At 46.1% G+C, this 25,280-nt stretch overlaps 2 protein-coding genes and 9 non-coding genes across 12 annotated transcripts; 7 read left to right on the plus strand and 4 right to left on the minus strand.

Annotated features, from left to right (window-relative positions):
- The first annotated feature begins 98 nt into the window (after positions 1-98).
- trnae-uuc lies at positions 99-170 on the plus strand. Its single transcript has one exon. It is a non-coding gene; the product is annotated as a tRNA-Glu (tRNA).
- A 91-nt stretch (positions 171-261) lies between these two features.
- Positions 262-333, plus strand: trnae-cuc. Its single transcript has one exon. It is a non-coding gene; the product is annotated as a tRNA-Glu (tRNA).
- A 99-nt stretch (positions 334-432) lies between these two features.
- On the minus strand, positions 433-522 carry trnay-gua. The gene is given in 2 exon segments: positions 433-468; positions 486-522. It is a non-coding gene; the product is annotated as a tRNA-Tyr (tRNA).
- Positions 523-631: 109 nt separating this feature from the next.
- On the plus strand, positions 632-703 carry trnae-uuc. Its single transcript has one exon. It is a non-coding gene; the product is annotated as a tRNA-Glu (tRNA).
- Positions 704-794: 91 nt separating this feature from the next.
- On the plus strand, positions 795-866 carry trnae-cuc. The gene has a single exon. It is a non-coding gene; the product is annotated as a tRNA-Glu (tRNA).
- A 99-nt stretch (positions 867-965) lies between these two features.
- trnay-gua lies at positions 966-1,055 on the minus strand. The gene is given in 2 exon segments: positions 966-1,001; positions 1,019-1,055. It is a non-coding gene; the product is annotated as a tRNA-Tyr (tRNA).
- Positions 1,056-1,326: 271 nt separating this feature from the next.
- On the plus strand, positions 1,327-1,398 carry trnae-cuc. Its single transcript has one exon. It is a non-coding gene; the product is annotated as a tRNA-Glu (tRNA).
- A 198-nt stretch (positions 1,399-1,596) lies between these two features.
- Positions 1,597-1,669, minus strand: trnak-uuu. The gene has a single exon. It is a non-coding gene; the product is annotated as a tRNA-Lys (tRNA).
- Positions 1,670-2,001: 332 nt separating this feature from the next.
- On the plus strand, positions 2,002-9,330 carry LOC124482530 (ladderlectin-like). Its single transcript, XM_047042885.1, has 6 exons — positions 2,002-2,040; positions 2,603-2,741; positions 6,049-6,401; positions 7,854-7,988; positions 8,780-8,891; positions 9,260-9,330. Exons 1-6 carry the CDS (start codon positions 2,002-2,004, stop codon positions 9,328-9,330), a joined length of 849 nt encoding a protein of 282 aa, XP_046898841.1.
- Positions 2,214-2,285, plus strand: trnaw-cca. The gene has a single exon. It is a non-coding gene; the product is annotated as a tRNA-Trp (tRNA).
- An 8,324-nt stretch (positions 9,331-17,654) lies between the features above and the next one.
- Positions 17,655-25,280, minus strand: vegfc (vascular endothelial growth factor c). 2 transcript variants are annotated; one of them, XM_047043078.1, is made up of 7 exons: positions 24,203-25,280; positions 22,003-22,213; positions 20,628-20,818; positions 20,151-20,287; positions 19,642-19,778; positions 19,199-19,535; positions 17,655-18,070 (listed from the first exon to the last, which is right to left on the minus strand). In XM_047043078.1, the coding sequence occupies exons 1-7, from the start codon at positions 24,302-24,304 to the stop codon at positions 17,956-17,958; spliced, it is 1,230 nt and encodes a 409-aa protein (XP_046899034.1). In that variant the 5' UTR covers positions 24,305-25,280; the 3' UTR covers positions 17,655-17,955. The 2 variants fall into 2 exon arrangements, with proteins under 2 accessions (XP_046899034.1, XP_046899035.1); XM_047043079.1 differs by having other exon boundaries at positions 19,675-19,778; positions 24,203-25,278.

Raw genomic sequence — 25,280 nt, forward strand, 5'->3', positions numbered from 1 at the left:
GGAGGCTTTATCTGCGAGGAAGCCATGCGGTCTCCCATCCTCCAGTTCAGACACGAAAGAAAAAAAGCCCTTGCTGACGCAAGCCTCTTTGACGTGTGTCCCTGGTGGTCTAGTGGCTAGGATTCGGCGCTTTCACCGCCGCGGCCCGGGTTCGATTCCCGGTCAGGGAACTTAAGGTTCGGTGGAAGTCTTTGCCTTTTGACTGGCTTCATTTTGCAACTTGGTCGTCGTGTTTGACAGCGAGCAGAAGAAGCCAAGCTCTCCCTGGTGGTCTAGTGGCTAGGATTCGGCACTCTCACCGCCGCGGCCCGGGTTCGATTCCCGGTCAGGGAAAACTGTTTTTAGACCTCTCTCAAAATGGGGATGGGGGTGTCGCCTGCTCTGACATTAGCCTCAATGCATTCTGGCCAGATTTCTACGCCAAAACCTCCCTCCTTCGAGCCGGATTTGAACCAGCGACCTAAGGATTTCTAACCGTGTTTGACCTACAGTCCTCCGCTCTACCAACTGAGCTATCGAAGGGTGAGCAAGTGGGAGGATTTATCTGCGAGGAAGCCATGCGGTCTCCCATCCTCCAGTTCAGACACGAAAGAAAAAAAGCCCTTGCTGACGCAAGCCTCTTTGACGTGTGTCCCTGGTGGTCTAGTGGCTAGGATTCGGCGCTTTCACCGCCGCGGCCCGGGTTCGATTCCCGGTCAGGGAACTTAAGGTTCGGTGGAAGTCTTTGCCTTTTGACTGGCTTCATTTTGCAACTTGGTCGTCGTGTTTGACAGCGAGCAGAAGAAGCCAAGCTCTCCCTGGTGGTCTAGTGGCTAGGATTCGGCGCTCTCACCGCCGCGGCCCGGGTTCGATTCCCGGTCAGGGAAAACTGTTTTTAGACCTCTCTCAAAATGGGGATGGGGGTGTCGCCTGCTCTGACATTAGCCTCAATGCATTCTGGCCAGATTTCTACGCCAAAACATCCCTCCTTCGATCCGGATTTGAACCAGCGACCTAAGGATTTCTAACCGTGTTTGACCTACAGTCCTCCACTCTACCAACTGAGCTATCGAAGGGTGAGCAAGTGGGAGGCTTTATCTGCGAGGAAGCCATGCGGTCTCCCATCCTCCAGTTCAGACACGAAAGAAAAAAAGCCCTTGCTGACGCAAGCCTCTTTGATGTGTGTCCCTGGTGGTCTAGTGGCTAGGATTCGGCGCTTTCACCGCCGCGGCCCGGGTTCGATTCCCGGTCAGTAACTTAAGGTTCGGTGGAAGTCTTTGCCTTTTGACTGGCTTCATTTTGCAACTTGGTCGTCGTGTTTGACAGCGAGCAGAAGAAGCCAAGCTCTCCCTGGTGGTCTAGTGGCTAGGATTCGGCGCTCTCACCGCCGCGGCCCGGGCTCGATTCCCGGTCAGGGAACTTTAGGTTCAGCCAAACGCTTGGTGACAGCAGGCTTTTTGCATCCTTTGTCTCAAACGCTGTGTAGTTTGAACACACGGCTCACGCGGCGACACGGAACACTAGACCCTGAGATTAAAAGCTTCCACTGTTTCCTCAAAGTGAGATAGGTAACAGAGGTTCAAAGGGGGACCGCTCCCACAAGGTTTGAACACACGCCACCCAAAAAGGGACTTGAACCCTGGACCCTCAGATTAAAAGTCTGATGCTCTGCCGACTAAGCTATCCGGGCTCTGGAAGCACCCGAAACACAGGGCATTTTTTTCGTGGAACTTCCGCGTGTAAATCTCCTTGCCCACGCGAACCCTCAAGGATCGTATGGCGAATCCCTGGCAAGTGTAGCGGGGTTTGCTGGTTGAAGAATAGAAATACTTTGCCAATGGTCAACATTAGTGAACACGCACGCGTCAAAATAATATCTTTGACAATGAATTTGTTCAAGTAAGGTCAATACGGATGGTATGAGCAAGTTCGATTTTGAACTTGTTATGAGATTGGTTTCAATCAACAGCTGCAGGGGTCACGAGACTGAGTCCGCGTGATCTCAGTCGGGTTGCAATTAGGATGGCGTCTTTTGGGGGCGTCTTCTGTGGAATCCTTCAGGTAGTGTTGCACAGGCACTGATCTCGTTGAATCCCAGGAGAAGCTTGGCGACGTCCATTGGAACGTCATTCCTGATGGCGTTCACGCCACAGTTAGTACTCTCAGCGCACTTTGCGGCACAGCGTTTGCACCTCAGAGTCCACGTCACAAAGTTGCCTCCTTGCCTGCACATAGGCCTCGTGGCGCAATGGTAGCGCGTCTGATTCCAGATCAGAAGGTTGCGTGTTCAAATCCCGTCGGGGTCAGCGGACATTATGTGTGGCCCTCCATTGGGGAAAAAGCGTCTTTCTTGCGCACGCGGTGAGAGCTCACTCTTTTACAGAACTGGCAAAATCAAGCTCTGATTGCTTCCTCAAAGTGAGTCATGCCACCACTTCGAAGCAGGGCAAAGACAAGCCATTCAAAGGTTGTGGGTCAGAGTCCCACCAGAGTCGTTGCCTTTGTTTCCCAAACTCCCGTTGACAGATCACAGGAAGATTTGTTAGTATGGCCGCTCCTCCTCCTCTTCTTCTTCACGGGGAGTTTAGGCACACGTCTCCCAGCGTTCCTTTCTATTTTTCAGTCCTGGTTCTGTGGAGACTTCCAGACAACGGAGCGGAACGAGGAGAAAGGAGAGGAATCGGCTGGCGAGAAGGAGGAGGTCCGGATGTTGGAGCAGGTCGGAGAGGGAGAGAGCGATGTAGAGGAGGACGTGGAGCATGGTGGGGAAACTGCATGAGGTGGAGGTGTCTCCCTGGTGCTTTAGTGGCTAAGATTTGGTGCTTTCACTGCTGCAGCCCAGGTTCGACTCCTGGTCAGGGTCTTAGAAATCACTGACTTTGACTGGCTTCATTTTGCAACTTGGTCCTCATCCTTGACAGCGAGCAAAGGAAGCCAAGCTTTCCCTGGTGGTCTAGTGACTCGGATTTGGCGCTCTTACCGCCGCGACCTGGGTTTGATTCCCGGTCAGGAATATTTAGAACTCATGCGTCCAAAGGTAAATGCAATTACTTACTTATTCGTTTTTGAAGTATGTTACACAACGGCATGCTCGCCTATACTCGTGCATTGCCTGGTATCATTGTTCCCGTATCAAGTGCGGCCTATATTCCATTGCGGTTTATACTTGAATTTACAAAGATTTCCAGCACTGACAAAAAACACTTACATTTAACTTACAGTTGTTGAAAGCTTTGATCTGTGCAATAAGACAAATGCAATTATCTTATTTATAGTGTGGGACATTATTAATTCCGTTTACGTGTATGCCAAATTTTTCGGAAAACAAGCCGCATTTTCAATAACCCGCACCCCTCCAGAATGGGAGCTTTGTGTTTGTAAATCTGATTTTAACCCGCACTGAAACATATTCCGCACTTGATACGGAACAATGATAGAGCTACCAAGCATTGCACGAGTAGACTATAGGCGATATTACAGCAGCCGTAACACACTTCGGTTGTGGATAGTATGTCCATGCATGGCAAAATCCATTGTTATGTCTACAAATGATTTTAGATATAGGCTGTTCATCAATCAGTAGAATGCTAAGAAAGCAAATACAATCTTTTGAAGAATGTTCTTTCAAGCGTCCTTGCGAGAATGGTCTTGCAAGACCACAAGGACAGAGAATGAATTGATATGCGTGTTTTCTTGGCTTTTGCGCAATACCCTGGACTCGTTAGCTAGGTTAACGAAAAGTCAGAACAAATTTACAAAGGAGCTGTTTCATCAATAAAATAAACCAATTTTCAGAGACTACACTACCTATTTTTCAACACATTTTAATTCAGATACTGATTTTCACGTACCGTTTAGCTGGATTATTAATAGTTAAAACTTTATTTAGTTTTTACTTTAAAACTTTATTACGTTTATTTAGGCTCTTTCTCCAGAGGGGCAGATTAGCTAATCAGGGCAAATGGGCTGTTGCCAGGGCAACAATAGCCCGTACCTGTGCAAGTCCCTGTATAAAGTGTGGGAGAGAGCAGGACCATGCAGGTAAATGCTTTACTTACTTAGTTTGACTCGGTAAAAAGTGACAAAAGCATTAGCGTCCGCTGTACACTGCGTGGGAAGAAAACTTTTACCTACAGCAAAAAATTCCGCCTCAAATCAATATGCATTAAGTTAAAAGATTGAAACTGATAAAACACATTTTGAAAAAGAGACTGTTTCATTTGATTGCATTTTGGAATATGCAGAAAGAATAGAATTAGTCCGAAAGGTCTATTGCTTTACAGCGTATTCAGGTTGTGCATCATGTTTTTGAAAACTAAGTAAAGTAATTATTAAAGTAACTATTTACTTTTGAAAATAAGTAGTCAGTAAAGTAACTGGATTACTTTCTTGGAGAAGTAGTCTGTAATCAGTAACTAATTACTATTTCCAAGTAACTTGACCAACACTGATTAACTCTCTGTTACTTTTTCTTGGTGTATACATGCGTAGCGCCCCTCATGCCTCGGTTTTGACATTTTGACATATTGACATTAAATATTTACAATATATATCAATGGCCCGAAATTGATATTTTTACTTTTTTCGACAGCTCACCAATTTAATGTATAATATGGTCACCTATTTGGTAACACATCCTACTTACTTAGCTTTAATATCCTGAAGTTTTACAAGGAGCAACCCTTAAATCAAAACTCGACACACACAAACTCGGATCTGCTCTCCAACATCTTCTTCCCCCTTCTGTTTCCATTACTCCCCTTCTGTTTCCAATAAACATCCCCACAACAACAGGTCAAGGGGTCAAAACACTGATCAATCAATAAGCTTACAAAAACGGAATTCCAATTATTAACGGTCAAGGTCTGAGTCTTTCTCACACACACCCACAGACATCCCAAGCTGAGACTCATTTCCGGGAGGTGGCTCCCCCCCGGGACGCAATCCGCACGCATGATGTACCCCCTCAACCAGTACGTAACACCACCCCCCCCTTCCCCGGGACGCAATCAGGACGCGCGAAAATACTTGTTTCGACCATAAATGGTCATTGCACAGTCTCGTGCTCGCTCTAAATACAAAATCCCCGAAATCGGGGAGATTGTATAGTATTTGCGGGTGTCCGGGAGCCGCTATTGAAATGCGGGAGACTCCCGGAACTTCAGGGAGACTTGGGATGTCTGCACTCACACACCCACAAACATACACTGATAACACCTTCCCTGTATTCCTCAAGTGAACTCCTCTGTAATCTTTACTTCCCCTTTATCTGCTCTTTAAGGCCCTGTTTACCCTGCTCCTCCTAACCCTGCTCCTCTTATTTCTGCACCTCCCAACCCTACTCCTCTTAACTCTGCTCCTCCTAACTGCTCCTCCTAACTCTGCTCCTTTTACCTTTGTTCCTCCTAATTCTTCTCACCTCCTAGAAAATTACACTCACAAAGCTAACTTTATTCCAGCCAAGTATGTTATGTCCACAGTATTGATGTTATAGTCGAGGGATCAACTGTACTAAGAATGTTAATCAATCAGATCAACTTTCAGAATGTTATGTAATCGATTACTGTTTTTCCATCTTTGTGATGGATGCAATAGTATTGTAATATGAATTCACTATGAAATGTTAACTGTCAGTTGTTGTACATCATATGATGCTGATTCTTCCTCAGCTATAGAACATAATGTGTATTTTATTTTTTATTGTTTCTTTATTTTTGTGTAATAAAAATCCATCAACATATTTGTGTGGTGTTTACAATTAAGATAATTGCTTCCTTGTTCAGTGTTCCAGTAACATCGATTTGATGCCCTGTAACCTGTATTACTTTATCATCTAGCTTTCTTTGGAAGCTAGATAAGGACATGAGTCAGTATTTTGACCATCTCAATAAACTCCAATAACAAACAAAAAAAAAAAAAAAAAAAAAGTGCTTCTCAACAACATTGCCTACCCTGCCGTAAATGATGGAATGGTAGGAACACCTGACAACCTTAATGATGTGATGCAGAGCTTGATCTGCTGGTAAGTTGACCTGACTCTGACAACCCTCCATCTCTCTGCTTCTCCAGGTCAGATGGGCGAGGAGGGACACTCACTGTCTCTCGAGATGGACGGAGAGAAGGACCTTAGGGGGGTGGAGGTGCAGGAGGGGGGGTTGGTAGGGGAGGCACAGGTGCAAGAGGTGGTGGTGGAGGAAAGACTAAAGGAGGAGGTGGGGGTAAAGGTGGAGCAGGAGGGCTTGGTAGGGGAGTCACAAGTGCAAGAGGAAATGCAGGAGGAGAGACTAGAGGAGGAGGAAACAGGTGAGGTCAGGGTGTCAGATGGAGCAGACAGCAGGAGCAGCTGTCCCTCAGGATGGACGAGATATGGATCTCGCTGTTATCTTTTCGTCCGCTCTACAAGAACATGGGCTGCGGCCGAGGTACCTATCTTCTCTTCACTCCTCTCAGATAGATGCACTCTGTAGATCCATTCACAATACTCAGTACACAAACAGCTTTTTATCTGCAGGAAACATGAAAGGGTTCTGTCTGAAATTAATTGGTTCTGGAAGCACATGGAACGCGTTTCAGAGGATGCCCTACTAGCATGCTATATAATCTCTTAGGAAAAGGGTGCCTGAAACCTGAAATTCTGACAAAAATGTGTGTAGCTCAGGACCTGAACCAATGAATTTGATACAGTTGAAAGGAAACTATAGCAGTCGTTCTCAAAGTGTGGTCCGCGGACCGCCACTGCCCCCGTTGTGGTCCGCGACGGCCACAAGTAAATTATTGTGACTTTTCTCAAATACAACTCAGAATGAAGAGAACACAGTCAGCAGTAGCCTAATCTATTTAAGTAGGCTACACACGTTCCGCATTCTGACACCGCAGCCTCTGCACGGGTTGTCCCATGTGAGGGAGTTCTCCCCTCCCAAATAGAGTTGTTTGGGTCCATGACCCCTTTTCCAAAACCTTTTCTCAGATAGGCTACTGATTGCTGAGCCGGGTGGTACAACCGTAACGATACGTGTCAGGGAGGATGGATAGGAGCAAGGCCGGAGTGATGGCATCACTAGACAAGGTTTTACCAATTGAAAAAACGCTAATTATCTCATTATATATGCGTACATAAACTCTTGAAGCTAAAGATTTTCGGAGGTGATCACAATGTTCACTATGACCCTGATTATAAGGTCATTATTATAAGGTCAAGGGAGTCAGGCTAGTAATCAGAAGATTACCGGATTGATTCCCCGCCGTGTCAAATGATGTTGTGTCCTTGGACAAGGCACTTCACCCTACTTGTCTCGGGGGGAATGTCCCTGTACTTACTGTATGTCGCTCTGGATAAGAGCGTCTGCTAAAATGACAAAATGTAAAATGTGTTAGAAAATCATGTGCTGCTAACAATTGTATGGTGCCAGGTCTGGGTAGGAGCGGAGGCTTGTTGTTCCGGGGATATACTATTTAGTTAAATGGTCCGCAAGTGGTCCTTGGTCTGAAAAAGTTTGAAAAACACTGCTCTATAGTGTATGAAGGTGTCTTGTTTTTTATATAGAAGGTTGAAGTTTTTCAAAGCCTTGTTATGTTTGATTACTGGAACCATGAGGAAATATAGCAAGCAAGATTTTTGACGGTGGTCATATTTTGCCTTCTATACAATAAACTGTATTACGTATGTCGACAACTATTGTGTGGAATGGTACTCCCCTCTAAGAAATATGTTGTATTCTATAAGTCATGCATGTTTTAAAATGTTGAGTGGAGATAGTAGCAAGAAAAGAGCATGTAACATGATCGTTCTCACTCTCAAACATTTCTCACGTTCCCAAATATGTGATTCCTTTCTCTTCCTTCCTTCCATCCTTCCTTCCTTCCTTCCTGTGTAGCGTTACTGTGTCCACTTTGGGGCCAACTTGGCCTCGGTGCACAGTTCTGGGGAGTATCACTTCCTTCAGGAAGTGGTCATAAGGGAGACTGGTGACTTCCCACCTGTTTGGCTTGGAGGTTTTGATGCTGTTGAGGTGAGCCTGAAGAGAGATATACTACATCTGTGTAAAATAGCCAATTGTATTTTTAATATTGATAAAATATCCATCTGACACATTGACTTGATTTAGATCATTATCTCTGTGAATCAAAATAAATCTACATTTATTTATCAAAGATACAGGATGATTTTGAAAATGAAATAATTGCTTTGTAGCTTCAGCGCAATGAACATTAAACAAGTAGGAAAAACACAACACACAATGAACATAAGTAAAATAGTAAAACAAGTGTGTGATGTGGAGTGCCCAAAGTCCCAGTATTTTTTGGGGCAGATGACACTATGTAGTGTAGTGTGTTTGGGGCAGCTAGCAGTATGTAGTTTAGTGTGTTTGGAGCAGATACCAGTAAATTGTACATATGTAGTCCAATTTATTGTGCTAATAAACAGCACCTAGGCAACTGGGGGTGATCTTTTAGATGTCTGATGACTTGAAGGTTAGAAATGTTTGTGAACCTGCTGGTCTTGAAGGTTTTCTACAGGGGATCACATGCAGCAACTTAGTAATGGGAGGGTTGAACGACCATGGGTTGACAGTTTACTGCGAATATTTGTTCTTCAACAAATAATTATGTTGTCATCTTTTAACAGACATTTTTATCCAGAGCAACATACAGCACAGGGGGGGGGGGGGGGGGGGGGGGGGGGGGTTGAACCTGAATCCTCCAGTCAAACACTCTAACCACTGAGCTATAGCTGGCAAATCTGAACAGGGTTGCTAAGGCATTTTTCCTTGACATTAAAACTATCTTTCATCCCCCTCAGAACCAGGTGTGGTTCTGGAGTGATGGGTCCAGGTTTGATTACCAGAACTGGGCCAGAACGGAGCCCAATAATTATGGGGGCAACGAGGAATGTATGATGATGAACCATGGAGGTAGAGTACATTGTATTATATTTCTTTCTCTTTTTCTGTGTATCTATGTAAATAGTTGTATATATATGCCTCAATGTATTTGTCTTTCTCTCTGAGTCTGTCCGAGTCTCTCTGAGTCTGTCTCTCTGTAGCCGGTGTGAATAGGTTAAACTCACTCCTCAGGTATGTAATGGGCCACCCGCGTCAACCATCAGCTATTTTTTCTTTGGCGTAGCTGGTAGTGGTCGCGCTTGGCAAGTCAGAGGTGGTGAGTTCGACTCCTGGTCGGTGCGGCCAGATACCTCTGACGGAGTTTGCTTGCAAGACCACGTCCGTTACATACCAGTCACACACACACACTCTAATGACACCCTTCCTTCATTCCTCAGGTGAATACCGCTGGAATGATGCAGTATGTGGAAATCGTTTACCCTTCATCTGCTCTTTAAAGCTCTTTTAACTCTGCCCCTCCTCACCCCGCTCCTCCTAACTCTGCTCCCCCTAATTCTTCTCACCTCCTGGAAGTTTACACTCATTAAGCTAACTTTATTCCAGAAAAGTATGTTATGCCCACTGTATTGATGTTATCAATCAGATCAACCGTTAGAATGTTAATTGGTTACTGTTTTGCAATCTTTGTGATAGTATTGTAATATAATTTAACTATGAAATCTTAACTGTTAGTCGTTGGACATCGTATGCTGCTGCTTCTTCATCAGATTTAGAATGTCTATTAAATGTTTTATTGTTTCTGGATTGTGTTTCATAAAAATCCATCAACATAGTGTGATGTTTACGGTAAAGATAATGGCGTCCTTGTTTATTGTTCCAGTAACATCGACTTGATGCCCTGTCATTTTTTAAATTTGGCATCTATCTTTCTTTGGAAGCTAGATTAGGACATTAGTCCAATGTTTTTACCATCTCAATAAATTCCATTAACAGCAAAGACATAAGTTAACTGTACAGTCACCTATCAGTGGAGTTGGAATCTTTTGATGATCAAAAGGAGTTGTTTGATTTGACCTATCTTTGCCAAGTGAATAAGGAATTTCCACAAAAAGGTACACATTCGGAGTTCAATGGAATACCTCTCTGTTATTTTGTGCTTTGGGTAATACGTAACATTGTGGTAATCTTGATAGTGTATTTTTATTCATATAGCAGACACTTTTATCCAAAGCAACATACAAATAGTGCATGAGAAAGTACAGCAAAAGATCCAGGATAATAATAACAATAATAATTTAAATTGAAATAACATATAACTCATCTGCCCCCTATTGCAGTGTCTTTCAAAGTCTGGGTCGCGACGAAAATCTGGTCGGCAAATATGTTTTCATAATTATTTTGTCATAGACAGTGCTGAAAGTGGGCCGGTACTCACTGGTACGCAGTACCGGCACTTCAACATTTGACTCTTAAGCGTACTGGCACTTTTGCTTGCGTACTGCTACTTCTCGCATTTAGCCGGCCCGGTACTCTACAACTGACAGAGAAAGCATCAGCGTCAAAGAGATTGACAATGACCCTATCACTACGTGACCTACCTCAGATCTTGACGAATCACGTTAAGTCAAGCAGTCGGCCCACCCTATCAGAAGTTTGCTTCTCCACGGACGCTAGTTCGGAAAAGCTGTCTGATGCCTGCGTAAGTGCGTAACAGATTTTTCACTGCTGAAAACCTAGAAACTAAAAAGGTATGTCGAGTTTCGGAGTTTGTAAGTCGTTATAATAGCCTGGCTTCAGAAAGGTACTAAAATAACGCGTGTGCCAGAGCCAGACATGTCAACAGAGGTCCAAGTTCAACCAGAAACATTGGGTACGAATCATGAGCTTAAAACTAAGGGTGCTGAGGGTGCTGCAGCATCATTCTAATGAGGCCTAATTCATAATTAGTCTTAATTTGGCCTTTATTTGAGCGCAAAATAGTGTAGGCCTAAAATGTACAATAAATAGCAGTTTTTCAATTGGTAAAACCTTGTCTAGTGAAGGTGATGTCTTTTTGTCTCTTAATTTTCCAGCCCCACCCTTACGTTTCTTAGCCTGGTTTTCCAAAATATGAACATTTAAAACTGAAAGCATGCAGCCAAGGAGCTCTCCACATTTACTACTCATTTAAGAACGATTTGATAAATAAACGCATCATAGAATGTAAAGTAAATGCTAGCTGGCGTCAGTCACTTCTAAAATGCATAGATAATGTTTAACAGTAAAATCTCAATTTAGCTTACACCTAACATATTTGAGTGTGCTAACATTAGCAATAACGTCAGCTAGTTTGAGGTGTATCCATAGGCTAACCATTAAATTAGCAGCACATTTCCCATATTTAACAACGATTAAACATGGACTTACCTGAAAGTGATGCACGGGCATCATGTAGCAGTTTCTTTCTCTTTCTTATTTCTGCCCTTGACTCCTGTTGTCTTTTTGAGGCCATTTTCGAAAAGTTGACCTAGCCTACTGTCAAAGTTTGTCAGGCCACTGAGATAGGACAGGGCACCAACAGCGAGCTTGGGAAGTTGAGGGTGTATTCGTTTTTTGGGGCGGGCACCATCGTAACTTTTTTGGAGCAATTAAATATATCTCTTGTTCTGCCTGTTTTGTGATATACATGCCTAGAAGGTGCCTAATATTTCTATACTGAAATAATATCGGCATTATAATTATTATAAACATGATGATTTTTCAGTTGGCATTTTTTTGGTGCCCCCTCAGGACTTGGTGCCCTACACACAGCGCGTAGTGCGCGTTATGGGAGTGGTGGCACTGGGACTGGCCATCGGGAGCACCGGGAGAAGAATAACGATGGAAAACCAGGCAAAGAAACGTAAGGGTGGGGCTGAAAAATGTGGACAAAAAGACATCACCTTCACTAGACAAGGTTTTACCAATGAAAAAGAGGCTATGTTTATTTTCAAAAAGCTCAAAAAACTATTTTGCGCTCAAATAAAGGCCCAACATTTTTGCTTGCGTGCTTTGCGCGCTGGCATTAAGTGTGGAAGTACCTATCTTTCTCTCTGAACTAGCATCAAATAAATAATAACGATAGGGGAATTGTATATTTGCAAACACCCCTTTTCATATAATTTGGGTCACGATGGTTTGTCATTTTGACAATTTGGGTCGCGAAAAAAACTGCCCTATTGTATTAATATATTTCATTGTATTTATTAGACATTTTATCCTGATTGTATTTATTGTGTTGTATTGTGGCTCTGCTTACTCCGGGTAGGGAATGAGTTCTTACCCCAAGTGAAGGAATTCAAGTACCTCGGGGTCTTGTTCGCGAGTGAGGGGATAAAACGGAGCGGGAGTTTGGCCGGAGAATCGGGGCAGCGGGGGCCCTGTATCGCACCGTTGTCACAAAAAGATAGCTGAGCCGGAAGGCAAAGCTCTCGATCTACTGGTCAATTTTCGTTCCTACCCTCACCTATGGTCATGAAAGTTGGGTCATGACCGAAAGAACAAGGTTGCGAGCACAAGCGGACAAAATGGGAGGGTGGCCGGCATCTCCCTTAGAGATATGGGGAGGAGCTCAGTCATCCGTGAGGAGCTTGGAGTAGAGCCGCTGCTCCTTCGCGTTGAAAGAGCCAGTTGAAGTGGTTTGGGCACCTGGTAAGGGTGCCTCCCTAGGAAGGTGTTCCAGGCACGTCCAGCTGGAAGGAGGCCTCGGAGAAGACCCAGGACTAGGTGGAGAGATTATATCTCCACACTGGCCTGTGAACACCTCGGGGTTCCCCAGTCAGAGCTGGTTAATGTCGCTCAGGATAGGGAAGTTTGGAAAGCTGCTGGAGCTGCTGCCCCTGCGACTCGATACCGGATAAGTGGTTGGCGATGGATGGATAGATGGATTGTGACTGTGGTTAATGTACCTGGTGTCATGGAGCGCATGGCGACAGTGCGCCGGTGTCAACTGGTTTTCAAGCCAACTGGTTTCCCAGCTGTGCGTTCACCTATCAGTTTGCCTCTATCACCAGATTCGTCACAAATTTATAAACATATTAAAGCCAAATCAAGATGTGTAAATGTTGTAAATGAGCAGCAAAAAAAAATTGCTTTTAAATTTACGTAATCTTTATTAATAATAAGTATGCATTTTGATATAAAATATACAAAAATATAAGTTATAAAAATGTCATCAAAACTGACCCCTCTGCAACCGACGTAAGCAAGCACACACACAATTTCCCCAGAAATGGTACCCTCTCTAGTTATTTATTGTGATCATTTAATTATCACAATATGAATCAAGCTCAGCTCACTGGTTGTGACATTTCAATTTCTCCTCTATTGAGATGAGTTCTGTCAGTAGCTTCTTCCTCCTCTTCCACCTCCACCTCTGGTCTTAGGTAAGAATTGTTCCATGCACTGACTTTGTGGACTTCATCTAAAAACTTTGTACTGAGATCTATTAGTTTATGTTGAAGTCTATCTATCTCTCTAGCCTTCTCCCGCATCTCTATTCTTCTCCTGCATCTTTCTATCCTTCTCCTGTATCTGTCTGCTGAACTCTCTCTGCATCTTAGAGTGTGAGATCATGCTGCTCCTCTGTAGCTCAGGTAGGACCACCTTCATCAGGTTTCTCTCTGCTTCAACTCTGGCTTTGCCTTCATAGTTCCCCCTGAACTCCTCCATCTCCTGCCTGTGTCTCTCCTCCCTCTCCCTCCTCTCATTCTCTCTCTTCTCTCTAAGTCTCCAGCTTTTCTCCATCTCCTCTCTCCGGTCAGTCTCTCTTTAGCTCTCTCTCCAGCTCTCTCTTCTTCTCCTCATCCCTCTCTTCCTTCACCTGTCTCTGCAGTTCAGATGTTCGATGGCTGAGTGTTCTGATGTGTCCCTCATGCTCCTGGATCACTCCCTCTATCATCTTCAGAGAGTTTTGCAGCTCTGTCTCAAACTTCTATTTCCTCTTTGTCTCCTCCTTCTGTATGTTATCCTCTCTCTCCTTCTGAATCTTTCCCTCCATCTTTCTGACCTGGGCCTCTGCCTCCTGGTAGGTCTGACTGCTAGAAGCTCTCTCTGTTTCCTGACACCATCTCCTCTACCTGGTGCAGCAGCTCTGGGACCTGAGTGGCATGGGCCCTGTCCTTAATGTTGAGGACGTGGTACCCGTTCCCATATTTTTCTACAAGCTGCTGGAGGTCCTGACTTTCTGTTAGGAGAAACTCCTCCATGCTCTGCTCTCTCAGACTGTCATCATGGATGAACAAAATGACAGTGTTTCCCCACCATCCCTCTCCAAACATATCCTCCATTCTCTCCATGGCTCCTTTCTCCTCCCCCCCAGAGGGCTGCACTGGTATGACCAGGAGGAAGGCGTGGGGTCCCGGGGCGGACAGACGGACACACAGCCCCACATCCTGTCTCATCTCCTCCAGAGAGAGTCCAGGGCAGGAGTGTCCACCAGCACCAGCCGTCTCCCATACACGTCCCCCTCTCTCCTCCTACTCCCCTGGGGGACTGCAGAGGGGCTGTCCTGGGCCCCAAACTCCTCTCTGCCCAGGATGGTGTTTCCTGCTGCCCTCCTCCCAGCCCCAGTCCTCCCCAGCAGCACCAGTCTCAGCTCAGACACACTGGGAGACACTGGAGGGTCTGGACTGCTGCTCTCCTCCCCCACTGCAACACAACACAGGGACATGGTCAAACCACTGGTCTAGTTGAAGAGGACTGAATCATCTCTAGATTGAATTTTTTTTATAGCAGTGGACTGTAATGGAAAGCAGTGTTAGGACGTTTGAAACTTTATGATCACTATGAAACAAGACACAGTAGGGTATAGAACATGCATGGACAGTATAGGATGGGTCAGTTGTTCAGGTGTTTTAACAGTTGATGACTTACTAGATGGAGGATCAAACTGAAAGCTCGGTCTCCTCCTGACAACAGGGACCACAGTAGAACCTTCATCCTGTGGTAGTGGTAGTGTCTTTTCTAAGCTCATCCTTTTGTCCCTCCTTCTCGCTCACCTGCTGGGTCATGTCATCCAGTTGTGTCTCTTTCTCCTGAAGGTGTTGGTTCTTCTCCTTCAGTTGTGTTGTGGTTTCCTCCAGTCTGCTCTCTGTGTCCTCTAGTTGTTTATTCTTCTCCTCCAGGAGTGAATCCTTCTCTTCTATCTCTTTTTACTCTTCCTAAGTGTCTTGTTCACAGGTATCGGTCTCTGCGCCTTCTTGGTCGTCCGCGACATCCGCGACGTCATTTTAGATAATGTCCAAACCAAAGGACACAAGCTTCACACAAGGCAGGATGCAGAGTGGAGTGGTTTGCTTCCACTGGGGTTTGGCCTGCCGTGCAGTTAACAGACCTGCTCCCCAAGAGAAGAGGTGGTATGACTTCTTTCAGAGGGTATGTATTGACAATAGATTATATGAATCCCTGCATAGAGCCATATTGTTTAGTTTAAAGGTGGCTTGTCAACAGGCAGTGTTTATTGTTACAGATTGGTAGATGTCCAATGCAGGTCCATGGACAGCAGAGCCTATTTGGTGGACCACAGAATTACCTGTGTGGATTCCATCCTCATAAGGTATGTTTACAGGTTTATAGACGTAAAATATGTTTTGGGATAATGAGCATTCTTATGCCAGGTTTTAACAGTAACAATTATGGGCTGGATAACATTTCTTTAGGATGTGCTGTGTTTTAACAATCCTCTTTCAGTTTACAAAACAGCGGTTTTGGAGGATCTCTTAACCAAATATTAATCTCCCAAGGAAGGTTCTTCAGGTAATTGAAATGACCTTTACCGGCTTCATCTGATTATGTAGGCTTAAGATGCTCTAAAACCAAACATTTTCGTGAAATTGCTGACGAGCGTCAAGAGAAAGCCAGACGATAATGGGTCCTCAATAATGAAGTTCCCTTCCACTGTATGACCTATTGAACCAAATAAACCTGGCATGTGTTGGACGGTTTCTTTGTGATGAAGATGTGTAGCTGACTGGTCTGGAGCTGCAGTGGCACTCAGTCACCAGCAGAGGGAGCTAAAGGGCTGTTTCTCGCCAACTAGGATCTATGGTGTTCACCAGGTTCATACAGAGACTTAAGAGCTGTGTTGTCAATCCAGAATATTTGTATAAATTCTCTGCTCAGGGCGCACAGTCAGTCAATATACACTGTACTTAACAGTCTGTCTGCCTGTCTCTCATTCAATGAGTCTCTCAGACAGACTAACATACTCTGACTCTTATACAGACTGTCTCTGGTTGTTCTACTGGGGTTCATCATCCCATCTGCAGTCCTTGTTTACACATAAACTATAAACTATGGTGCTGGTCACAGTTACACAACCCAGTCATCAAGCCTCGGCAGTCTATGGGGGGGGGGGGGGAGAGAGCGAAAGATAGAAAGAGTCAGAAAGAGAGTCAAACAGACAGACAGTCAGATCGAGATGCAGAGAGACAATTAGACAGAAAATGGCGAACAGACAGACGGACTAGCAGACAGACAGATGGACAGATATACAGGGTGTGAGCAGGTGGGAGGGTTCTCGCTCATCGTTGCATGTTTGCCGACAGCAGGAAGTGAAGAGGGTGGGTTTTGGGAGGAATGCTCCCTGATGCTTGTCAAGGGTTACAAGACATAAACATGACATGCACACACTTGTAGCTTACCCAAGGGTGTGTGTGTGGCAGGGGGGCAGCGGTGAGTGTGTGTGTGCATGTGATAGGGGGTGTGGCGGCGTGTGTGTGCGGTGAGAGTGTGTGTGTATCATTGGAAGAGTATGTGTGAACACACGGCCCAGCCCACACCTGGGTTCGGTATTTTCCAGACAACTACGACGACAAATGATTGGCTGTCACATCGGATGTTTTCTGTTCGGAGAATTCCTGCTTGACGCCTTCCAGGAACGTGTGGGCCTTTCTGCCCCACATACCTCCCCCAACCCCCCCCCCCCCCCCACCCCCCCCCCCCACACACACACACACACACACACCCCCAGACGTGACCAGACCAAGCCACCTGTGATCTGTCCCAGATTAAGACTGTTTATTGTTCCAAACTCACATGGAGAGGAATCTGAGACCAGGAGATCTAATTCCCCTGCAAGTGTGTGTGTGTGTGTTTCCAAATGGCTCTTGTTTGTGAATGTCTTACCCTCACACACATTTCCTTTGAGCAAGAGTGTGTGTCTGGTTCTCACACTCTACAAGGAAACATTCATCAACTCAATTCTAAATGAAGCAAATAAAAGCCAGTCATCTGTTTGTGTCAATACTTCTTTTAAATACAATGACCAATATTATTATAAGAATATAAGATTTCAACCCATATAAACAAACTCTATCTACAGCTATCTGTTGGACAGACAAGGCAGACATTTATACATAGTCAGGTCACTGGTTGTAGAATTTCTATCACTTTCATTCTCTCCCTTCCTCCTTCCCTCTCTTTTCTCTCCTCTCTGAGATTTTTCTCTCCATTACCTCATCAGATGTAATAAATATGAATACGAATCTTCAATGACATCAGCTCTTTAAACTGGTTTCATTATTCACACTGAGAGAATGTATGACTGAATTAATGACCATGTCTGAATGATTGCATGAATGAATGTATTTCCTGAAGGAGACAACACATGTCCATTTCAATTATTTCGTAAAAGAACATAGCTATAGTGTGTATGAACTGTCTATATTTTCTTATTGACAAAAACACACAAGGTCCATGACTAAGGGAAGTCTTTAGCAGATTATCCATGTCATGATCAGAATACCACCTGGAACACCATTCAGTTTTGGGGAGGTGACAATCTCCCCTGTTCTTCCAGTATATAAAGCAATCCCTCCACACATTGCCAGTCTGGGTCTGTTCCTGGCTAGTCCACGTCACTGTCTGCTGGTTTCTAACCTTACATAGCGGATTTGATGGTCCACTATTGTTCTACTGGTACTGGTCCAGTATAGTTCAGCTGGTCCAGTATAGTCCTGATGGTACTGGTCCAGTATAGTTGAGCTGGTTCAGAATAGTCTTGATGGTACTGGTCCAGTATAGTCCTGATGGTACTGGTCCAGTATAGTTCTGATGGTACGGTCCAGTAATGGATCAGCTGAAGTCTAGAAGAGGTCAGCTCAGAGGGCAGAGATCAATTCCACTGGTGTTCCCTCATGAAGCTGGGAATGCACTGGCAGACATACTGGCTGTAGTAGAAACCAGACTGGCAGGAGCGATGGGGCTTCCTGCATGGCAGTCTGTAACAGCTGGAGGAGGAGAGAAAAGGGGGGGGGGGGAGGAGAGAGAGGTGGAATGAGAAGAAAGAGGAGAGATCGAGGAGAAAGAGGACAGAAGAGAAAGAAGGGAGTGAAAAGAGGAGAGAGGAGAAAGAAAACGGCAGAGAGGGGAGAAACACAGGAGAGAAGAGAGAGAGAGAGAGAGAGAGAGAGAGAGAGAGAGAGAGAGAGAGAGAGAGAGAGAAAATAGAGGTTACCAAACAAACAATTAATTATATCAGTATCGTTCCTTTCCTCTACACGAGATCATAAACAGATTTATCTTGTTTGTCTATACCTCTCTCTCTCTCTGCCTCCTTCTCCCCCTCCCTACTACCTCTCACTTCTTCTCTCTCTCCTTCCCTTCTGCTTTCTCCCCCTTTCTCTCTTTCCCTTCCTGTCTCTCCTGGGTAAATCTGTTTTCTCTGTTACCGTAACCACGGCAGCAGGTGCTGTGTTCCTGTCTCTGGGCTCGTGCTGGGGAAGAAACAAGAAGTGGATTCTCACTCTAACTTGACGAACAGGAGAGTTTGGAACATGCGCAGTGACGAAGAAAACGGGACAGCACACGGAGACCAGCTGACCTTTCACCCCGAGTCCAGTTGACCTTTCCTCCAGACTGTCCCAGAGCTGGGAATGTTTTACCAAGCGTGGGAATGTGTGCCGGGAGGAAAAGGGATATCCTTATGAGGGAGGGGGGTACTCGTGGTTCACTGGGATGGTGGAATGGTCAGCATGTTGAGAGTGTGTGAACTGAGATAGAGCTGCAGAAGATGTTTCCTCAAGAGCTTTCTCAGCATGTGAACACCCCTGACCTGCCTGGCTGGACTGAGGGCTTGAGTTGTGTTACATAAAACAAGGGGGTTTAGTCTAAACCCTTCCATTTCCATTTAGTTCGATTTTGCTCCACTGACTCTACACCTGTTAGATAACGGCAACATCATCAGGGATTCAAGAGTATGCGTGTGTTACTAAAGTGTGAGTCTGTGTGTGTGAGTGCCTTGAGTTTATGTGTGCTACTAAAGTGTGTTTGTTGCTAGAGTGTGTGTATGTTCCTCTGGGATTAGAAACGGTTCTGAACAGTAACAATGTAAGCTGAAGAAGAGAGCAAGCGCTAACCTGCAGGAGTTGGGGTTGAACTTCTTGCCCTGCAGTAGGCAGGTCTGGGGGTTCTCCCTGCACTGGCACAGGCACGTCTCCGGGTTGAGGGGCTGGCGAGGAGGGCACGCTGCCCTGCACACGCACCCACACAGCTGGGGGTCCCAGCGCTGGTTTGGGGGGCAGGTGCCCTGGGCTGGCTGGCCTTCGCACTGGCACTCGCAGCTGTCCTGGTCAAGCCTCCAGCCGGACGCGCAGCTGGCCTCTGTCAGCCCGTTACGGCACACGCATTCACAGCTGCCCTCATCCAGGACCTTGTTGGGGCCGCAGAGAGCCAGGAGGGCAGAGTCCAGGGAGTCTGGATGAAACAATGTAGGGGGTTAAAATTCAGGATTAAAGAGAATTGGTGTGTAATCTGGGACTACAGCAGTATGAGTAGAGGGTGCGTAATCTGGGAGTAATACTGTGATTTGGTGTGTAATCTGCGAGGGTTGTACCCAGTTCCCGGGGGGAGAAGGGGCTGGTGTCGGAGGACACACACATACAGCTGGCTGGGTCCCATAGCAGACCTGGAGCACAGGGCACATCTGGAGGAGAGCACCTGGATAGGGAGCACACACACATGCACACACACACACGGCACACACACACAGATGCATGTAAGAGTGAAGGTCAAGGTCATACTACTAGGTTGAGGCCACGGTTAGGGTTACATTTATGGGTTAGGATCATGGCCACAGTCGTGGTCAGTAAAATATGTTGTTATGTTATGTTGCTTTGGATAAAGGTGCCGGCTAAATGGATCAAATGTGAGACGTAATATCACATTTAAGTTAAATGAAAATAAAAATCAAAGGTTAAGGATTAGGCTCAGGGTCAAAGTGAAGGTTAAAAGATAAAAGTCAAAGGCTCTAGATTCGACTCAGTGTTAAAGGTTAAGGTCAGTGTTAAAGGTCAGAGGTGACTCACTCACAGGGCGAGGTGTTCTGCTGCGGCCCTCCTGATGATGGAGTGCAGCGGCCTCTTGGGAAGACACTCACAGGAAGTGTGGTTAATGAAGGAGAGGGTGACCACAGAGCGCTCCATCTTGGGGGAAGACACCTCCAGCAGCTGGTCGAAGAAGGAATTACATCCTGAATTACAACCTGGATTACACCCTGCACTACACCCTGGATTGCAACCTGGATTACACCCTGGATTACATCCTGCATTTACACCGTGGAATACACCGTGCATTACACCCTGGATTATAACCTGGATTACACCCTGCATTACATCCTGCATTACACCCTGGATTACACCCTGCATTATACCCTGGATTACATATCGTATTACAAACTGGATTACATTTTGCATTACAACCAGGAATAAACGATAAACCTGATAAACACCACCAAACTTCATCTTGTTGTGTGAGGTGTTGGAAGAGTAGTGTGTTTGTGTGTCTCACCGTCTTGTTGGCATGTGTGTGTGAGGTGTTGGTGCAGTACAGGGCCTCATGGTTACAGCAGCCTCCACACCTCAGCAGGGCCACACAGCGGGGCAGGTAGAAGTGGCTAGTGTTCTCAGGGTACTCCTTATTCACCTCCACACACACCTCCCTGGGCCGGCACGCTGTCCTCTGCATCTCCTCCAGGATGACTGGGACACACACAGGCACACACATATGAACAAACCCTGTCTCATCCATTCCTCACCCCGTCCTTTATCCCCTCCCCTCACTGCAAGGAGCTTATGCAAAGCTGTTCCCAGGAAAGCGATACAAGCCACACATTTACAGGAATTACGTTGTCGTGTTGTCTGATGTGCCAAACATGACTGGGCATGACCCATCACTTACTGTGGTTGAACATAATCAATATTGAGACAAAGGCGTCATCACAACACGGATTTTCTAGTGAAAAATCCTACATCCCAGTGTCTCCCTTCCCCCCCTTTTTCCACTCCTCCCTCTCTTTTTCCTCCCCTCACTCCCTCTCTTTCTCTCTTCTTTCTCATCATAATTTGCTCCCTCTCCTCTCCTCTTCTCTCTCCTCTCCCCTCTCTCCATTTTGCCCTCTTTTCTCTCTGCCACCACATAATCAGGTGTGTGTTAAAGTATCATTGTGAAAGTCCCTTCATAAATCTTCAATGTTCTTTTCCCAGCAGTAGGGAGTGAGCCGGTCGTCCGAGACCTTGTCACAGGTTTAGACTAGAAAAAGCAGAGGAGAGAGGGAGGACGAAGACAAGGTTATGAGAGTGAGAAAGCAGGGAGAGAAGGGGGCAGGGAGAGGAGTGAGTTATGAGAGTGAAAGACGAAGGAGGCAGGGAGAGAAGAACGAGGGGAGAGAAGGAGGAGAAGGTAGAAAGGCGTGAGAGTGAGGAGAGAAATACTAAGTTATGAGAATGAGGGTAGAGGGAGGGAGAGAGAAGAGGGGAGATATGAAGGGATGGAGACATGGAGGGGCCTCTTTAACTGTTGTAAAAACAAACATGTCTCTCATTCTTCTTTAACTGTTATGAAAACAAACACGTCTCTCATTCTCCTCTGTGAGCAGCTGGATAGGTCCTCAGTGTTTCCATTGCGACGGGAGGGCTGTCCTGAGACTGAACCCCATGCTCAGTCGGAACCTTCCTGAACTAACCCCCTCCTGTCTCCACTTCATGAACCTCCCACCTTGCTAACCCTTCCCCTTCTGCCTCTCCCCTTCTTTTAGAATGGATAACTTATGTCAATGAATATGAAGAATAAATCTAAATAATACATAAATACAATGAAAAAATGATGATCACAGTGAATACATAAAAACTAACTAACGAACTACTAAACATTCAAGTAAGCGTACTTTCGAAGGTGCCATCAGGGCGGTAGACGGCAGCATGGCGAGGCAGCCCCCATGGGTCATCATCGGCGTGAGGCGAGGGGACGTGATCACGCTGGGACTTCCTGCGCAGGCAGTGCTGTACCAAACTGTATTCTGGGTACAGTAGTTCAAGCAGCTCGTCCACACTGGAGGCCGAATCCAAACTTCTCTGCCTCCCGCCAATCACAGGAGCCTGAGGAGACACACTAATCAGAGCCATGCTCTGTGACTCTGACAGAGGCGCGGGAAGTTGTGTGGTGATGACAAAGCATGTCTGTGTGTGCGTGTGTGAGATTTGTGGCAAGCAGGACAGGAATGTCAAGGTTGTCAGTGGTGTTTTACATCACACACACACATGCTCACACATGAATACTTGAATACACAGACACACACACACACAGACATGCACAAGCACACACACCTGACTGGTACACCTGACTGGTACTGTATACCTGACCGGTACATCTGACCGGTACATCTGACCGGTACATCTGACCGGTACTGTATATCTGACTGGTACACCTGACTGGTACACCTGACTGGTACATATGACTGGTACTGTATACCTGACTGGTACACCTGACTAGTACACCTGGCTGGTAATTCTTGCTGCAGGGGAATGTTAGGAACCTCTGAATGAACTGTACACTTTCATCAACAACAGATCAAATTCTCTCTATTCACCCCAGCCAAGTTTCAGTCTGAATACCCACCCTCCTACTCTCTCTCTCTTTCTTTCTCTGTCTTTCTCTTCCTCTCTCTCCTGTTCTCTCTCCAATCGTCTATCTCCCTCTCTCTTTCTCTCTCTGCCCCCCCTTCTCTCCTGTCCTTCCCCTTTCTTTCACAGGAGATAAGATGGGAGACACAATAGTGGCAGTGTATCTGAGACATCCAGCTTCCTGCCTGAAGGTCACCTACATCGCAGCATTGGCCTCCAGTCTACTCAGGATATTGTGTCTTACATGGTGTCCAGAACTATGCACTCCTGATCCTTGATCTTCTGTTGAACTTTCTTTAAGCATTATTTCTATGTTGCTTTGGAAGTAAATGGGTTTTATCAGCAAAATCTGGAGATTGTCTGTGGAGGAAGACTGTGGAGTGATCTTAGACGTTCTAGAACCTTCTTTTGCTCAGTATGAGGCCCCGGCCCTTATCACATGACATGAAGTAATCTGTCTTGCTCTGTGAGGTCATGTCCATCCAATTGGTAAGCAGTATGGCCCTTCCACATGATATCCCAGAATCCTTTGGGAGATGCAAAGCTGTGATCATCTTCCTATGTCAACACCACATGTTATAGGCTGAAATATCAGCCTCACGGCTGCCTAGCCTAGTCTTATCTACCCCCCCCCCTCTCTCTTTACATCTCTCTCCAAACTCTTGACAGTGAAACTTTGAAGACAAACAGTTGGGATTGACTTCATTCATTCAAAGTCTGGCAACAGACCAGTGTTCCACACACACACACACACACACACACACACAAGCACACCACACCCTAGCCTTTGCAGTGACCACAGGAAAAAGACATTCCCCTTCTTAGTGAAACACTTATACTAACGCCCCATGTCACCACGAAAGCACAAACACACACATACACACTCACACACAGTCTCACAGGCTTTTGTCACAAAAGTCCAGTAATGGTTGTGTAAAACAATGTCTCTCCCTCTCTCTTTCCCTTTCTCTCACACATGGACAGACTCTGTGGTGGAGCATTTGGCCACAGATCCAGAGGTTGCAGGGAGATCCCAAGAGATGCTGCTCTCTACGTGGATTAGAGCGTCTGCTAAACAAATACATAGTTTTGGAACAGGAAGTGTCTCAATCTCGTCTCCACAGTGAAGGAGAGGCCCGGTGAGGCCAGCGAAAGGCGGGTTAACATCCACACTACACGTTCATACACGTCCTGTCTGTCTGCCTGCTCCTCGACACCCCCAGTCACAAGGAGCTCACCCTCCTTCCAAACACGACTCCAAGCAACACGCTAATCGAATTTGATCTGTGCTAGTCTTAGTATTACATTGGTTTTATAACATCAACTTTACAACATCAACTAATCAACGCTATTTTCATTGAGTCGACAGCAACCACGGGAAGTCTATAGCAAGAAGTGAACGGCAGGAAATTAGTGTTTGGGCAGGAAGTGTGTAGGAGGAAGTGATTGTGTGTGTGAACTCACCTCAGTGAAGACGTCCTCGGTGTAGTAGTCCTCCTGGTAGGATTCATATCCCTCCACCTGCCTCACCACACCCAGCACACACACCACCACTAGAGTCCACATGGTGATGGAGGAGGAGGACGTAGAGGAGGTGGGGGAGGAGGAAGAGGGGGAGAGGGGAAGGTGGAGGGGGCGGGGGGGATAGAGGTGGAAGAGGGAGCGGAGACAGGGGGAGTGGGACAAGAAGAAGTTGAAGGAGGAGGGGGAGATGGGGTGAGACGAGGAGGAGTGTGACGGGGAGGAGGAAGACGAGGGAGGGGCGATGAAGGATCAGTGCAAGACCCCCCGTTGACCTCTCGTCATCGCTAACCAGGAACTGACTGTCGGCGTGGAGACTGTCGGTGTAGAGAAAAGGAGCCCATGAGAGAGACCTCCAAACAAACAGTTACCATGGTTATCCAGGAGAGAAAGAATCTCTCTCTCTCTCTTTTTCTCTCTCTCTCTTTCTATCTCTGTTTCTCTCTCTCTTTCTCCTCACGCGGAATCTGACATCATCGTTCTACTCGTATCCAATGGTAACGGCAGGACGCTGGAGTTGTCGTGTTGTCTAAGAAAGGTTGTTGTCTTGTCTTGTTGTCTTGCTGTGTCTGAAAGGCGGTGCTGTTGTTGTGTCGTTGTGTCTCAGAAGTGTTAACCTGTTGTGTTGTTGTTCGAGGCGTTGTCGTCTTGCTGTCTTGTTTTTTCTCAGAAAGGTTGTTCGGGTGTCTTGGCTTTTTCTTGTTTCTTGTCTTGTTGTGTCTGTGGCAGGATCTTCCTGGCTGTCGCAGACGAGATTGAGAGAACAGGAGCTGAAACACTCTAACCGACACGGAAGAAGAGGGGGGGGGGGGCAATACAGAGAGATTAAGAGAGGGAAAGAGAGAGATGAAACAAGTGAATGAGAGAGAGAGAGGGCAGTGTTGTATCACAAGCAGTAGAGGAGGAGGTGTGCACGATGTGCAACAGCACACTGGGAGTGCACTCCTGCTCTCTTCCTCCCTCTCTCTCTCTCTCTCTCTCTGTCTCTCTCTCTCTCTCACTCCCTCTTGCTAAGCGTTTT

The sequence above is a fragment of the Hypomesus transpacificus genome, chromosome 20, assembly GCF_021917145.1.
Source record: "Hypomesus transpacificus isolate Combined female chromosome 20, fHypTra1, whole genome shotgun sequence".
Taxonomy (NCBI): Eukaryota; Metazoa; Chordata; class Actinopteri; order Osmeriformes; family Osmeridae; genus Hypomesus; species Hypomesus transpacificus.

Coding starts and splice junctions, on each gene's coding strand:
- LOC124482530 (XM_047042885.1), top strand. CDS start 2,002: ATGGCGTCTTTTGGGGGCGTCTTCTGTGGAATCCTTCAG. Junction 2,742..6,048: donor AGAGGAGGACGTGGAGCATG/GTGGGGAAACTG, acceptor CTGCTTCTCCAG/GTCAGATGGGCGAGGAGGGA. Junction 8,892..9,259: donor TATGATGATGAACCATGGAG/GTAGAGTACATT, acceptor TTCATTCCTCAG/GTGAATACCGCTGGAATGAT.
- vegfc (XM_047043078.1), bottom strand. CDS start 24,304: ATGTGGACTCTAGTGGTGGTGTGTGTGCTGGGTGTGGTGAGGCAGGTG. Junction 20,819..22,002: donor CCCTGATGGCACCTTCGAAA/GTACGCTTACTT, acceptor TGTGTGTCCCAG/TCATCCTGGAGGAGATGCAG. Junction 20,288..20,627: donor ACACACATGCCAACAAGACG/GTGAGACACACA, acceptor TTCTTCGACCAG/CTGCTGGAGGTGTCTTCCCC.